The following is a 15447-nucleotide window of genomic DNA, read 5'->3' as shown; positions in this document are numbered from 1 at the left end:
CAGAGTCCACTCCTGCCTCCACTGCAGAGGAACCTTACCTAGTGGCAAAGGAAATGATTTGACAAGTTTAGCAACTGGCTGAGCAACCATACAATGCTGCATTTGGAAGACTTTGGACATTTGACTCCCTATTTCTCCTTCTCACCCCATATTCTGGTTGTTCTCCCCACCCACCAGAGAAGATTTGGAGGCGGCACGGGGGAAAGTTCAGCTGTACTAGTGGGAGTCCTTGTGTTGGCTTCTGCTAAGAGAACTGGGCAGCTGAATCTACCCACAAGTGTCTCCGCCTATATAGGATCGCCAAGTACTGAATTAATACAAGATGGCACATGAAATATGTTTGTGGAAGGGCAATTTTTGAAATTGAAAAAAAAAATGATGCTGGGCCCATAATTATGAAACAAAGAAAACTTAATATTTTAATCGTCTCTTACCTTTGTATGACCAGACCATACATGGATCTGTTTCTTAGGAAGGTAGCATTTCTCAGGGGGTACTGTTGAACGTAGGTTAACCCCAACATCCTGAGGAACATGAAGATAGGATCTCCCTTGATAGTCGTACATGTCTTTGACTGCAAAATAAACAAAACAAAATTAGAACATGCAGATTTACAGTCTCCCTCAAATATGACATGGATGAAATCAGTTTTAGGACACAATGGTGATTAAAACGAATAATCTACTAACTACACAGCTCAAAAACTAACTTCTCCTGACCAGATACACACATTCATGATCTTAAATACTTTATTCTAGTTGGCTTTTTCATGCCTCTTAGGTGCCAATTTAAATCTCCATAGGCTAAAATGCTATACCCAACGCTGTATAATATTTATGTTTAAAATACCCAGCTCTGTATCAAGAAACATCAAAAGTGACTTGACTGCAATGTTAGGGGGTTTTTTTTATTGGTTTATGAAAATCCAATGAGAAACAATTCAGAAATCCTGTTTGCAATTTCTGCACACACCTTGCAGTCGTTGAGGAAGGCACCAAGCAGCGAAATGTACATTAAAACACTGCATGTAACTTCAAACTTCAAAGTTAACTTGCAACTTATCATTGCATTTGTGGTGATGGGCAAGAGGGTTCGATAAAAAAAGGAGATGTGAATGAAGTCCTGCCACATGTGTGAATCTCAGGAGAGATGTGACAAAGAAAGGAGCGAAACATTAGGTTAAGAAAATGCATGACGTAGAAGTGGGGAACAAAAGACTTTTCTCCATAATCCTATGAATTGCTTCCACATCAGCAGCAAAATTAAAAATGACAATTTCAAGCCTTCATAGTCAACAATGAAGCCTACATTCCTATATCGTCAAAAATGAGGCAAGATCAATATGTAATGATCTAAAAGTTGACAAAAGTAAAGATTCAAACGATTAAGTTTGATGTGGTACAAATGACAGCCAAGAAAAGGAGGCTGCCAAATTAAAATACAAGGAACTGACATTTGAGATGAATATACAAGCAAATGACATTTCCACAGTGTTCCCAATAATACAATCTGCCCACAAGCTAAATTTAACCACATCTTGAAATTCTTTCCGGTGTTACCAGAAACAACAAAACCAGGCTGTTTCTAAGTTTCTTCCTTACTGAAATCCCCCTTGTGTCTCTGGCACCATGTTTTCTTTTAGAGATCGTTTCTTCCTACATGGTACGCTGCAAGAAGAACTAACATAGCAAATAAATGACAACATACATTATTCCTGATAAACAAGTGTTTGAAAGTAGATGCAGGAAATGCAAATCAGCTGCTAAAGAAAGCACTTACCATGCAAAATAGTCTTCTCTTCTCCAGGCTTATCATCTTCATGTTTGCCTTTCTTTTGTCTCTTTGCTGTTATTTCATCCAGTTCCCTCTGTTCTTCCTAAGTAGCCCAAACATTAAAAATTACCAGTCTTGTTTTTACAACAAAATCTAGAATATTTTCACTGAATTCACTTAAAGTTTCCAATTTTAATGCTATTTAGGGGGGGGGAAGGTCAAAAAAGCATGTTAAACAAAAGGTCAGTAAACTATTCAGTTTAGAAACAAGTTTTCACAAAATAAATTCTAAACGTGTTTCCCAATTTTGATTCAATTCATTGCTTATATAGTTAAACAGCAACAGCCATACACAACTCCAAAGTCTGCCGAAGTCAAAAGGGGGAACCCCAAAAGCAGTTCAATATGAAGTGAGCAGAAAACCAAGTAGAGGGTGAAATGAAATTGACCAGCTGGAAATAAGGAGGGAGGAAGAGGTACAGGTATAAAAAGGGTAGGGAGAACACTCTTATTGACCTGATAAGTAATTTATTGGCTTATAGCAAGATGTTAATTTTAAGTAGCACCACTGAGATGAAAGTGGTAAATGCCTACAAAGATCAATGGACAAATCCAATGTTTTACTATATCTGGGACTGAACACAGTGGCGTGTACCATATCTTCATGCAGAAATCACTCTGATCACCTGCCACCACAGTGAAGATAGTCAGGGCATATGTGTGGGCTCAGAGACTGAGTAAAAAAGCATGGCACTTAGAACCCACTTCAAAATATGTTGCTCTAGCCACTGAGCTCTATGGTTGGGTCTCCAAGCCTCCGACACCCTGCCTAATAGTTTCCCTTTATGGCAGTGTCAGATTCCTCTTGTTAGGAACTAAGTCAGGCAGAAGGAAAATCCAGACACAGAACAAGAGCCTCCTGAGAAAGGCACCCAATATTGAGACAGGGAGAGAAGGGGGCAAATGTTGCTAGGGGGACAAGCACCCAATGGAGAAGAGATCAACCTTGCTGCTGCTTCAAGAAGAAGCAGTTTCTGAATGGAAGGGAGCAATAGAAAGCCCACAAATGGCCAAGAAGGAACAGCAGAGATGCACATGTACAATATAAAAGAATTCAGCCCAACATGTTGGGTAGACAGAGTTAACTCTGCACTGGCCACTTCTTGCTTTGGGCCCACTATTGGCTCCAGCTCCCACCCACCACTGGTGTGCAGCCCTGGCATCTCCTGTCACTCGCTGCGCCTTCAGAAAGATTGCCCAAATAAACCTACACCGATTCTGACAACGGGAACTTTTCAAGACCCCTCCCACTGCAGCCCTCCGTGTCCCATCCTCAGAGTCACCAGAAGCTCAGGGGGCTCTCTGGGCAGCATTCAATGCAATAAAAGCAGCTGGAGCTGGAAGGGAAAGCCAGACACCCTGCTGCAAGGTGTGAGGAACTCCCCTATGACCACACATGGGATCCCAGACTAAGCATCACCACTACTATTCTACTTCAAAGAATAAACAAGGGGTGCTCACTTCTGAAGGTTTTGCAACATCCTTTTCATCAACATATTTTGCCCACGGTCCCAAGAAGCCATCAATGTTAGATGCATCATTCTCTTTGAATTTCTTCCGTTTCTCGGTTTTCTTTTGTCCTGTTTCAAACACAGTCAGACCTGTAGGCAGTAGCAGAAGTTTATGTTTAGGTTAACTTTAAGAATGACAATGTATTCTTCCACATTCCACACTTCACCATTCCACTTGAATCATTTCAGTGTTGTCAGAAAAGAGAGAATGTACTAGATTAGGGGAAGCTGAAGCTTTTGTGCGCAATTGTTGGCCTTGGACATGCATCTTCAAATGATCTGTCAAACAAGAAACAAGAACTGCAGGCAAAATGAATGGTAGCTGTAAAAATCACAAGATGATAAACCAATCAGCTCTCGATACGCTATATTTTATTAGCCTTTCTAGAGAGTTGTGCCTTCATTGGCAACTGACCTATCGCTGCCTTCTGCACTCTCCAATGAAGAAACATCTAAGATGCAAATCTTGTTAGCATTTTGTCAAGAAGTTGAGATACACACAGTTCTTTACACACTATGCCTGACTTCTGCTATGTTCCAGAAGCAGTCCCTTTGTATGTCCAACATCAGTTGCTTAAAAGCACCTCCCTACTTAAGTAAACTACTATTTCATCCATTATATACAATTTATTTTAAACATTTTGTTAATGCACACACACACAACTGATTGAACTTTGTAATTAGGCGACGCTATAACAAATATTCTTTACCTTGATTCTTTTCAGCTTCTTCAACAGAACCAATATATTTAGTAGGAACTTCATAATTATCTATTGAGGGATCCAAAGCATATCCTGTGGAAGGACAAAACCATAACATTTTAAGATTCACCTCTTGTGGAATATTTTTATTGGCAGAGCTCCAATTTCAGCCACCAACTCTCAGAAGACCTGTACTCTGAGGACACATCCATCATAGTGAAGCCAAAGCACAGCTTAGCACAAAGAAACAGACATGCAGCTTTCTGGAGAGGCAATTGTGACCGCTTTGCTCCTCCCTGGCCATTTTGCTGTTGCACTGAACTAAGTCATCATTCAGCTTAGCATGTTGTTTGAACCCAGAATACAAAAGTGTGCTTCTTTCAAACCTGATTTCACCAAGGGAAGGGGACCAGAGAAGGCCTCTGTAGGGACAGGTGCCCCTGTGCCTGCCATGCTAGCAACCCTTTCACATGGTGGATACATGAGAATAGCTTTATAGTTTATAGTCAATACTATCTTAATTCAGATAAAGACAGAAAGTAGGCCAATAATAACTTGGGTGATGTGGCAGGCCTCGACCAAAAGTATCTATTACTAGGTGCCAGTATATTAATATGACAGCTACTAGTCATGGATCATCTGCTATAGAAGACGGGATCACTTTGCTTTCAGCAAAGAATGAACTGTTTAAACAAAATTCTCAGTCTGTTTATCAAAGCTGAATGTAGCAGACTGTTCTTGAATCTGCTACAACCAATGAAATACAATGTTAACTTGTTCATAAGAACAGAGATTTGCACACCTTGAGCTTACAGTACCCTGACTCAAAGTGGCAGATATTAACAACCTTGATGACCCTGTCAAAAGGCAGCATACAAATATAATTAAGTGAATAAACATAGTAAAGTTTCCAGCTTAACAAACCTACACTGAATAATAGTTTTAGAGTGCAATCTGCTTGCCTAATGAAAGTAGCAACTCTCCAATCCAACCCAGAGTCTGGTCAATTGCCAGAACCTAGCTGGTGAGGTGGGTTTTCATGAACAATTTGCAAGGATGACCATTGTAAATGACAATTGTCTGGATTTTACTATTCTGATGAGAATTCCACATAAATAAGCCAAGCATTATAGAACCCAGTTTTATGCTGAGTGAGGTCTTTGCATGGGGCCAATGAGCCAATTTCTCAGTAGACTCAACTTCACAGTTCTTATTTAAGGCAGAAATGCCAATTTGGATGTATGTCAAAATCAATACAGCAGCTTATTTGTCCTCTCACTGTATTGATGCCATTTCTGGGACTATTTGTTTGCTCCCTCAAACCGAGTGATCGTGAATGGAGCCACTGGGTGAGATTTAATCTTCAGCGGGAGCTGTGTTCTCTATAGCCTGCCTGCATTTCATTCAGCATCTTTTCCTTATGAAAAGGACTTTGAACAACTCCTACTTTATGCTGAGAATGTGAAAGAGATTCCTATCTTTTTTTTCTGACAGAGACTTCCAAATGCAGCTGTAAGGGGAAACCTGCTGTTTTAAAAACAGACCTCTTTTTATGTAACTGGTCTCTGCTTAGAACCTTTGACTTAACTCCCCCCAACCCAATTACAAATAAACAGGCCCACATGCGGTTCACCTTCCCCAGTCACTGAGAACTGAACCTGAATAAAATGAAAGATGAACACTGTATGGTTTTAGTCTTTAAAAAGAAGGAGGCATTTGTGAGACTGCACTGCCTTCTCTTCCCTACCTTCTCTGTGGCAACAGAACTGACTCAGCCGTGGTAAGGACACAAGCATTAAATTGCCTTTGGGAGGTTACAAGCAAATGGCAAGTAGTCTAAAAGCACAGTCCAAAAACACAAGATTGACCAAGAAGGATCCTTTCCTTCCTTCCTATATGACATAAAACACAATGAAAGTGATGTGGTCAACACAAGCATGTGGCTGCTAATAAATACTATTTGTTTCAGTGACATCCGGTCTATAAATGCTATCACTGCGAGATGGAATTATCCGCAGTGCCAGTGGCCAGCATGCATGCTGACAAAAGGCAGCTGAATGGCTCCCTTCCAAATGAAACCACAGAGTTTGTCTATTCACACAAAGGTCAAGCTCAGGGTAGAATAATCCACTGGCAGCATGAAACTTGCTTCAATAATGCAGCAGGTAGAATCTTGCTTATGGATAGTAGAGAAATGTTTTATTACTGGTCAGAGTATGGAAAAAGAACAATACTCTCCCTTCTGATTCCCAGATATTGCTCTCCTTCCATATATCCCCTGAAAATAAAATGCTCCTCTGCAACCTGGCAGCAAAGATCTTGAATGGAATGACTGGCTACCTTCCTAAAAGCGAAGGACTTCAACGGCCTTGACAAAGCATAATGGGTATAACCATATTTTAGCTGGTGAAGAATAAGTTCTGAATGAGTGAATAATGTCAAACATACTATAATGCTCTTTCTAGGTTGAAACATAATGTACCTACTTAAAGACAAAATGCAGGAGTTGGGGCAAAATTGAGGCTTTGTTCTTTTTTTGCTTCTCTGAAAATAAATTCTAGTGCCTAATGTTAGCGTAAGGACTATGACCAGCTACCAGCACTGTGATGGTGGAGCACTAAGATGGGCCTGGAAGACAGCCTAGTATCTGGATGAATTAGATTTATTAGTTCCTACTGCCAACATCCTAGCGTATTTTATTAGCCTGATGTAACTGAACAATGGTGCCTTTGTCTTATGCTAGCAACATTTTAGGCATGAAGTGCATTCCTGTGCAAAGAAGCCTGCATTCTTGGAGACAGACAATATGTCCTTCTCTGCGCCCTGGTATTTAGAAAATTGTTTTATTGTGGTTTTACAGAGAGAAATCGCTCACCATGTCATGGATGCAATAGGAAAGCAAAGTATTTTTCTTCTTATAAAGTACACTGAAACCACACCAATATTTAATTCCAAGGCAACATGCACATATCCCCATATATATAGACATTGCAATGGTGCATTAAGGGCTATCTTTGGAGAGCTCTCCAAAACAGTATATGCGGATGGGAGATAAAAAAATTCTCCACAGATTGCTATCCATTCTCTCTACTTTCATTTACAACCATTTTCAGACATCATATTGGAATAGGCATTAGTGATTAGCAGATTCCAATGGCTTTGGGATTATTTGTAAAGCTGATGCTGCTCAGAAATGGTTGCCCTCTTATGTGTCTTGTTTGTTGTTATGTAATTTTTGTTTATTTGAAAAATCTCAATTAAAACAGGAAATTGCTCTCAGAACGTTGGAGGCTGCCTTATACCAAGACTAAGGCTATGTTTGAGTCTGGACCAGAGGCTCCAGCTGGTGCAAAAAGCTGTGGCTAGACTGTTGATAGGGACATACAATTGCTTCCACTCTGGTGCTTAAAAGCTTTCACTGGCTGCCCATATACTGGCTGCCCATAGGCTAGGTTCAAGGTTCTGGTATCAATTTACCAAGCCCTTAACAGCTTGGGTCCAGGATACCCTAAGGACCACCAGATTCATTATATCCGTTCCTTATCACGGAGTTCTTTGGGGAGTCACTATCAGCAGATCCTCATGGCTCAGAGGCACAGCCTGGATCCACTAGAAGCTGTTATGGATTCAATTCTTCCAGCTGAGATTGCACAGGTCCCTCCCGGTTGGACGTCCAGCAGCTACTGAAGACTTTATTGTTATTATTTCAGCAGGCATTTTAACTGTGTTCTGATTTTATAGTTTTAACTGATTTTTATCTTCATGATACTGTGCTAAATCACCTGTATACTACTTAAGAGATTATTGTAAGTAGTCCGCATATAAATTGTTGAAATAAAGAAATAAGTCTGTCTATCAAGCTCAATATTACCGGTAGCTACGCTAACTAGCTGTGGTTCTTCAGGGTTTCAGACAAATGACTTTCCACGCCCTATCTAGAAATGCTGGGAACTGTACCTGGGACATTCTGCATGCAAGCATGTGCCCCATCAATGAGTATTCTCTAAAGAATAAAAGACAGGGTCTTCCTTTTTCTATGTAGCCATTTTTTTGGTTTCTTGAAGATGCCTCCTCCCTCTACTTGCCACAATCAATTGACTGTCTGACATATAGGATTGCTTAAAGCAGCAACACGAGGCTTATGGAATGGACACAGGGAGTCTTTTTAGACTTCAATCTTTTTGCACAATGTTTAGATGTACTTCTCAGAATTGCTGCCCTTGTGTTCACTACCACTATTGTTGTGAAATTCCTATTCACTGATCCTCTTACAGAGGACACCTACAAAATAATCTCAAAAGCTATTGAATAGTGAAATGCCATTCACTAGTTGACACGTCCTTCAAGTTACTCTTATAAGTAGGCTTCATTTTTCAAAGAAGCTGCTAGTGGATGTCAGGATCGAAATCATAGCACACAAAATTCAGAAAATATACAATACTCTTCATGATATTAACTACCACTTGAATTGACAACAGCACTGCTCCACTTTTTCTAGCAGCATTTCACAATTGGAACAGATCGGGTAACCATAACTCCTGGATAACCTAGCAGTTTCCAGGGGAACCAGCATGAAAAGGGACTGCATTAATGGTTCTAGGAATCAAAGCAGCTTCTGAAGAGACAAGAGTTTGGAGGCATGTCTTGGAGATATAGTATGCTCTGTACTTATTTAGTTATTTTAGGAAAATACATAATAACCAAAACACTTATCTCACCATGAGGCATATGTTGGAGCAAGTGCAGTTCAATCGCAACAGCGCTTTCAACTTACATTAGAAGGTAGAAATTATTACTATTACTATTATTTAAATTCTGGATACTGCCCTATACCTGTAGGTCTCAGGGTGGTTCACAAAATACAGAATAAAAATAATTAAAACAATTAACAATACTAATGTATACAAACTAATAAAAAATACACTCCCCAGCGAAAGCCCTTAAACCACCCCCTAGCCCACAAATACAAATAAAGAAATCCAAATTATCATATAGCAAATATAAATACAAATAAGTAGTTGTGGCATACTTTAACATACATTTAGCACATAGTAATTAAAAGAAGCTTCAGCTATCTTATAGACTCAAGTACATTTCTGCTTGTGTTGTATGCTGAATAATGAACTCCCACCTCAGAGTTCATGTAATTAAAATTTAGATTGGAGGGGGGGGGACATTAGCAAATAAAAGAGTGACTGAGACATTAAAGCCACCTGGCTAACTGAAAGCTGCATGCTTTGTAGTTTCTGACAATTCTGGTGGAAACAGGGATACGGCATATGCTACCTCTAGGTCTCCAAACTGGAAGACAAGGACCTCAAGCGGCTATTGACTGTGTACTGACCCATGCACAAAGATCAATGGCCTTGTATAGGACATAGCATGTCGATATTACACTCCTAATCGGATCCCTTTTCTAATTATCTGAACTAGCTAACATTTAGAACTGATAAGAGTATATTTAAAACCTTTGAACTCTATCAGACCATGTCAACCACAGACAAATGTAGCAGATTCCAGATCACAAAAGGATTATCTAAAAAATATACCTTACCATAGGTTGCAAATGTTCTTCTCTGTTGTTCAAACATGAAATCATTAATGTGTGCTGGTTCTGTATATCCAGAAAGCATATTCCTAGGCGCAGCCATCTGCTGAGTCCTAAATGGATTCACCGGCCCAAACTGCATTAAAAATAAAGGCCATTTCACACGCAACTCTTTACTTACATGCATATGTGTATCCATGCATTTATAACATTTTCATCCTGCTCTTCTTCTAAGGTTCTCAGGGGAATAAAAGTGATTCTCTTCCTGCCCATTTTATCCTTAACAATCATGAGATGTAGTGACTGGCTGGCTCAAGGTCACTCAGTGAGCTGCACAACTAGCTGGGCATTTTAACCTAGGGCTCAACAACTCTAGTCTAATCCAGTCTTCCCCAACCTGATGACCTCCAAAACATGTGGAAGACACTAGGTTGGAGAAGGCTGTCCTGATGACAACATCCACTGTGATCCATCCTACTAGCTTTCTGTTTTAAAGCCTTTGCATACAAGTTGACCAGCAAAACAAATGAGTGGCTAGCACATTTTCCGTAATTAAACAGAGCAAGTGGGCACCATGGATGGGACCTGAGCTTGGCAGCGTTGCCTGTTATCGCTGAAATGGCTCTGGGGGCTAGGTGGGGAGTGTGATCCAGCAGGTTGGCCAGGTGAGAGCCATTTGGAGCCCCTGGGATCCTTGGACAATGTCTGACCTGTCCAACTGTTGGCACCTCATAAACCAGCTACTGTAAAGTGTAGTATAACCCACAGAGAACCTAAAATAATGAATAAATCCACAACCATCAGAAGAGTAATGTTGCACCACATTTGCTAAATCTAATCAGATACCTTCCATGCATTGTTTGCTATTTCTCAAGGGTTAAGAGGAGCAAACCCATTTCTATTTATTGAAGCATTCCCATAAACTCTCATGCTTTTAATACAGGTTGAAACTTCATAATCACTATTTAAACCTAAACTGTAAGTTTTAAAAAAGAATAAATAAACAGAAAATTAGTGTACATATTAACATCCTTGCTTCAGATGAGCTTTTCCATGGGGAATGGAAACTACACTTACTGATTGGCTAAACCTAGGAAAACTGCCTCAAGCTTACACAAATAACTTACAGCTTTGGACAGCAACAATTTCAAGATTTTGACAGCTGCATGTATTAAAACTAACTATATTGTATTTTTATACTGGTTGCATTTCCCCAGAGGTGTTTTCCATGAGGAATATTCGATTTCAAGATTAAATTGTTTTTATAGTCCATTTATTTGACAGCTTTTATATACTAAATATTATTTTCCAACCTCCCCTCCCCCCCCCCACTGTACTGGAGTAGATTTTATTATGCGTGCTCATTTAAAGCGTATTTCTTTTTAAGATTTGTGAAGATTTTTTAAAAGGGTAGCTTACTACAATGCTTTCTACATTCTCAGCTGCTGCTATGATAAATACTGCTAATGTAGAAGATAAGGGTAGATCCAGATTATATTTTTGAAACTGTGCAAACTCAGAAAAACAAACAACATGCAAAAGTAATAAAGCACAGATCTTACATGGTGTCAGATTAGTGTACTTTTTAGTGTACTCATGATTTGAACACATGATACTTTGGGATACAGAGAGGTACAAGTGACCCTCCTATCTGACAAATCATGAAACATATGAATTGTCTGAGCATTTAGTAGAAATAACTTGCATTGCATATGGCCATCTACTATGAATCAGACCTTCAGAATTTTACCTTGGCTTCCGCTCGTGTATACAGATATGACAATTCATCAGAGAAAGAGAGAGAGGCTAGATGCAGTATACCCACCAACTGTGTGATTCCACAAATGGGGGGGGGGGGGAGAGAAAGAAACAACATAACCCCTGGCTAGGAGATTATAAACAGCGAATAATGCATGGTTTTCTTTTACTCGTCTGATATTCCCCGGTCTGAACATGATATATCCTAAGCATATCCTAAGCATTTCAACCAAACACAGAAATGAACTTTGAGTGTGCAATTCCATGATTTTTGCCTGATGAGCATACCTATTTGCAACTTTAAGTGAAATTTAAAAACGATGACTTTAAAAAAAGATGTTCACAAGGACATCTGACTTCTAATTTTTTTTATTTACTACCCTGCAATTTTTACTTTTGTGTGTGCAAATTATTGCTTTATTATGAGAAGAAACTACCTATGCCACATTTCAAGTACTTAATTTAAAAGTTTAAATATAATGTCATTACATATTTTGATGTAACATGAAGCACCGTATACATATACAAAATGAAAGCCACGTTTGCTTGGCCTCAGATCAAGATTTATAGAAATACCTGTAGAATTTAGTATTATTCCTAATTTAAAAGGACTGTTTTTTAAACAGGAATGATTTAATAGTTCACAGGGTATTCCTTGAAGAAAGTTAGCCAATATTGTTCCAACTTACTCATATTTTTAACAATAGTTTGCTTACCTCAGGTGCAAACATGGTATCATAGGTTGGGTTGAACTGAACTTCCTTTGTAGTTGGGTCAAGGTGAACTCCCGTTTCCACATCTTCCTAGAAAATTCAATCATATTTTAATAAAAACCATTTTCTGACAGCACATCATAGGCAATAAGCTGATTCTACCAAGTGGCAACATTCACTACTTTTAATACCATGTTTTTACTTTTAACTCTGAAGCACTAAATGCTAATCACATTTGCTTCTGATGTGATACTGTCCCCACACTGAGGAAGAATCCTGTGGATAAATTGCTGAGACTGTAACTTCTTGGGGTGGGGGAGAAAAAAACACATTAAGAAAATGCTTATACTTCCAAATATAGAAATGCCCATTTACCTTTTCTGACAATACAGCTCACCACAACTCCCCTTTAGTCTTGTACAGTGGTACCTTGGCTCTCAAACGTCATGGTACTCAAACAACTTGGAACCCAAACACTGCAAACCCGAAGTAAGTGTTCCGGTTTGCAAACTTTTTTTGGAAGTCGAACATGCTCCGTTTTGAGTGCCACACTTCTGTTTTGAGTGTTATGCTTCTGATTTGAGTTCCACACTTCCATTTTGGGTGTTATGCTGAGGTCTGTCTGTTTTTGCTATTTATTTTGCGTTTTTGTGGCGCTTTTTTGTTTTGTTTTTGTGACTGTGTGGAACCCAGTTCAGCTACTGATTGATTGATTGATTGATTGATTGTGTGACTGGGGTACATTGTTTATTGCTTTCATTTTATGGATCAATGGTCTCATCAGATAGTAAAATTCATGTTAAATTGCTGTTTTAGGGGTTGTTTTTAAAAGTCTGGAATGGATTAATCCATTTTGCATTACTTTCTATGGGAAAGCGCACCTTGGTTTTGGAACACTTTGGTTTTGGAACGGACTTCCAGAACGGATTAAGTTTGAGAACCAAGGTACCACTGTAATGCAAAATCAGCCATGAAGGGGATTGCCTTCTGCACAAATTCCAAACCTACCACAACACAGCCAACTCATACTTGTTCCAGTTCATGCAATAATGCAGTCCAATGTAATTTATGAGCAACTGATCCACATGAATATTCACAACTTATAAATGAAAATTTGACTTTCATGTCACAAAGTTACCATAGCATTAGTGACAATATACCTGTTTGTCTGTTTCTTGTTACCAGGCTACTCTGCTTTATTAACTGCTTTATTAATTGCAGTTCAAAGTGTATAATATGGAAATGGGGCCCCATGCATCAGCTACCCCAACTTATTTCCCCAAGGAGTTAAATCCTATAACAAAAATATTAATGACAAATACAATCTGCCCCCCCTAAAAGCAACCAAGGAAAGAAATGTCACAATTAACCAAAACAGTTTACTCAGTTGCTTAATTGCTTTTATCAACTAGGACATTTTCCCATGTAGTTCAAAATCATTGGGTTCCACAGCAAGGTATGCAATGTTCTGCTTGCACATGGGGGGTTTTTAAGCTACCTCCTCCCAGTGGCAACCCCTGTGCCCTCTGGTGTAGGACTCCATATGGTAAAAGTGGCTGCCGCTGAAAGGATTTCCCTTCAGCATAGCCACTTATCATGCATTTTAGACAATATGTTATGCTATACTATACCAATGGCTAGAATTTAAAGAGGAACAGTTTGCCATGTGACGAAGGTGGTTATGTTACTAAAGCAGTAGTCAAAAAGTCACTGGACTAGTTGCGAGCTCTTTTTGATGCTGACCAATATTCTTTTTGCCCACAGCCTACAGAATTGCATGACTATTTCCACATGACCACCAGCACTTTGGAGTAAAGTTCCTTGAACTGCAGTCCCTGCATGTTGCATAGCAACCTGCTTTTAAAATGCAGGCGAGTTGCCAAAGCTGTTTGAAACATAAAGCACAGGAATCTGCAGGCCACTGTGCATGCACACAGTTGAGTAAGACTCAAGTCACACTCTGGACTGCATACGTTTGTTTTCTCCAGTCTTAACATGCCTCAAGTTTTCCACAAAGGACCTGCTTTTGCCTCTGTAAATTTCCCCTAAATCTGTTTTCCACTGTCAGCATCTTTCTCGACCTGTGAAACCAAGAACTAAATGTGCAATTCCAGATGTGGAAGTGAACCAACACATACCACAAATTGAGAAAATTAGGTTAGCCTAGGCCTAGCACATCAGTGGAAAGAGCCATCAGGCTTGATACTGACAACTGAGTGAGAAGAAACACAAGATGAGCATTTTGACATTGCCATGTTTTCAGACCATGCTTAAGGTATTGAGATGCAACACAGTTAATTAAAGGGAAAAACGTGCTTAGGTGTCATGTCTGCACAGGAATAGAGATGGTATGGGGAGCCTTTTTAAAGCCAAAGGCTGCGTTCTCTTGGGATATGTGGTTGAGGCAGTGGTGGGAACCTAAGAACAGGGGGCCAAAAGTGACACTACAGGCCTTTCTATCTGGCCTTTGGGACACTGGCCAGGTTAGATCCCACTCCCTCAGTCAGAAGGGAATGTGGTCCTTAGACTGAAAAGGGTTCCCCACCCCTGGGTCTTGGGGGAGCAGTGGTTGAAGGGCCACTTACCAACAGTAAGCAGAAATGGGCAAAACACCCATTTTCTTTGTCTCTGCCATACGTTTCCCTCTCTTTTCATCCACCTCACCCCCACCACATGCTTTCCTTCTATCCATCCCCAACCACAATTCATTTACAGTGGTACCTCGGGTTATGTACTTAATTCGTTCGGGAGGTGCATTCTTAACCTGAAACTGTTCTTAACCTGAAGCACCACTTTAGCTAATGGGGCCTCCTGCTGCTGCCGCGCAGCTGGAGCACGATTTATGTTCTCATCCTGAAGCAAAGTTCTTAACCCGAGGTACTATTTCTGGGTTAGCGGAGTCTATAATCTGAAGCGTATGTAACCTGAAGCATATGTAACCCGAGGTACCCCTGTACTTTCTTTCTATTCAGCTTTCCTCGTTGCTGGGTGGGGTTATAGGTTTCTATTTCCCTTAGCCCAGCACAGAAGGAACACAGGCTGCTAATACCCAAACAGAGTGATCTGTTTCTCCACTGGCAGCTCAATTTCCTTCCATGCTAGGAGAAGAAGAAGAAAGAAAATATTTCTCTGAGTCCAGCATGAAAAATGCAGCAGGAGGAAGCAACGGCAGCAGCTTGCAACGATTTACTGTGAAGCAGAGGCAGATGGAACAGGGCTGATGAAGGAGAAACTGTGGGCTGGATGGAAAGGCCCCAGAGACCAGAGGTTCCCACTCCCCAATTGCAGGATACAGGGAAAGACAGACAGTATTTTTTGTGTAGCTCTCTATAGGAGGAAAGAATGAGACTTTCAAAACAGAATATTATGCACTACATATTATT

The 15447-nt window shown here is 40.0% G+C and overlaps 1 protein-coding gene across 6 annotated transcripts in view; it reads right to left on the bottom strand.

Annotated features, from left to right (window-relative positions):
* The window catches only part of CDC40 (cell division cycle 40), an 88863-nt gene that overhangs the window by 11524 nt on the left and 61892 nt on the right, over positions 1–15447 (bottom strand). For all 6 annotated transcript variants that reach the window (XM_083608564.1, XM_083608568.1, XM_083608565.1 and 3 more), the window contains 6 exons: positions 12068–12154; positions 9600–9729; positions 4055–4138; positions 3295–3434; positions 1780–1876; positions 435–574 (listed from right to left, as the gene is read on the bottom strand). In XM_083608564.1, coding sequence (XP_083464690.1) covers positions 435–574; positions 1780–1876; positions 3295–3434; positions 4055–4138; positions 9600–9729; positions 12068–12154 — 678 coding nt within the window. The remainder of the gene's footprint in view (positions 1–434; positions 575–1779; positions 1877–3294; positions 3435–4054; positions 4139–9599; positions 9730–12067; positions 12155–15447) is intronic.

The sequence above is a fragment of the Podarcis filfolensis genome (genome assembly GCF_964270895.1).
Source record: "Podarcis filfolensis genome assembly, chromosome: 3".
In the NCBI taxonomy this organism is placed as follows: domain Eukaryota; kingdom Metazoa; phylum Chordata; class Lepidosauria; order Squamata; family Lacertidae; genus Podarcis; species Podarcis filfolensis.
Note: the sequence above shows the minus strand (reverse complement) of the source record. Positions and strands in the feature narration are given on the sequence as shown.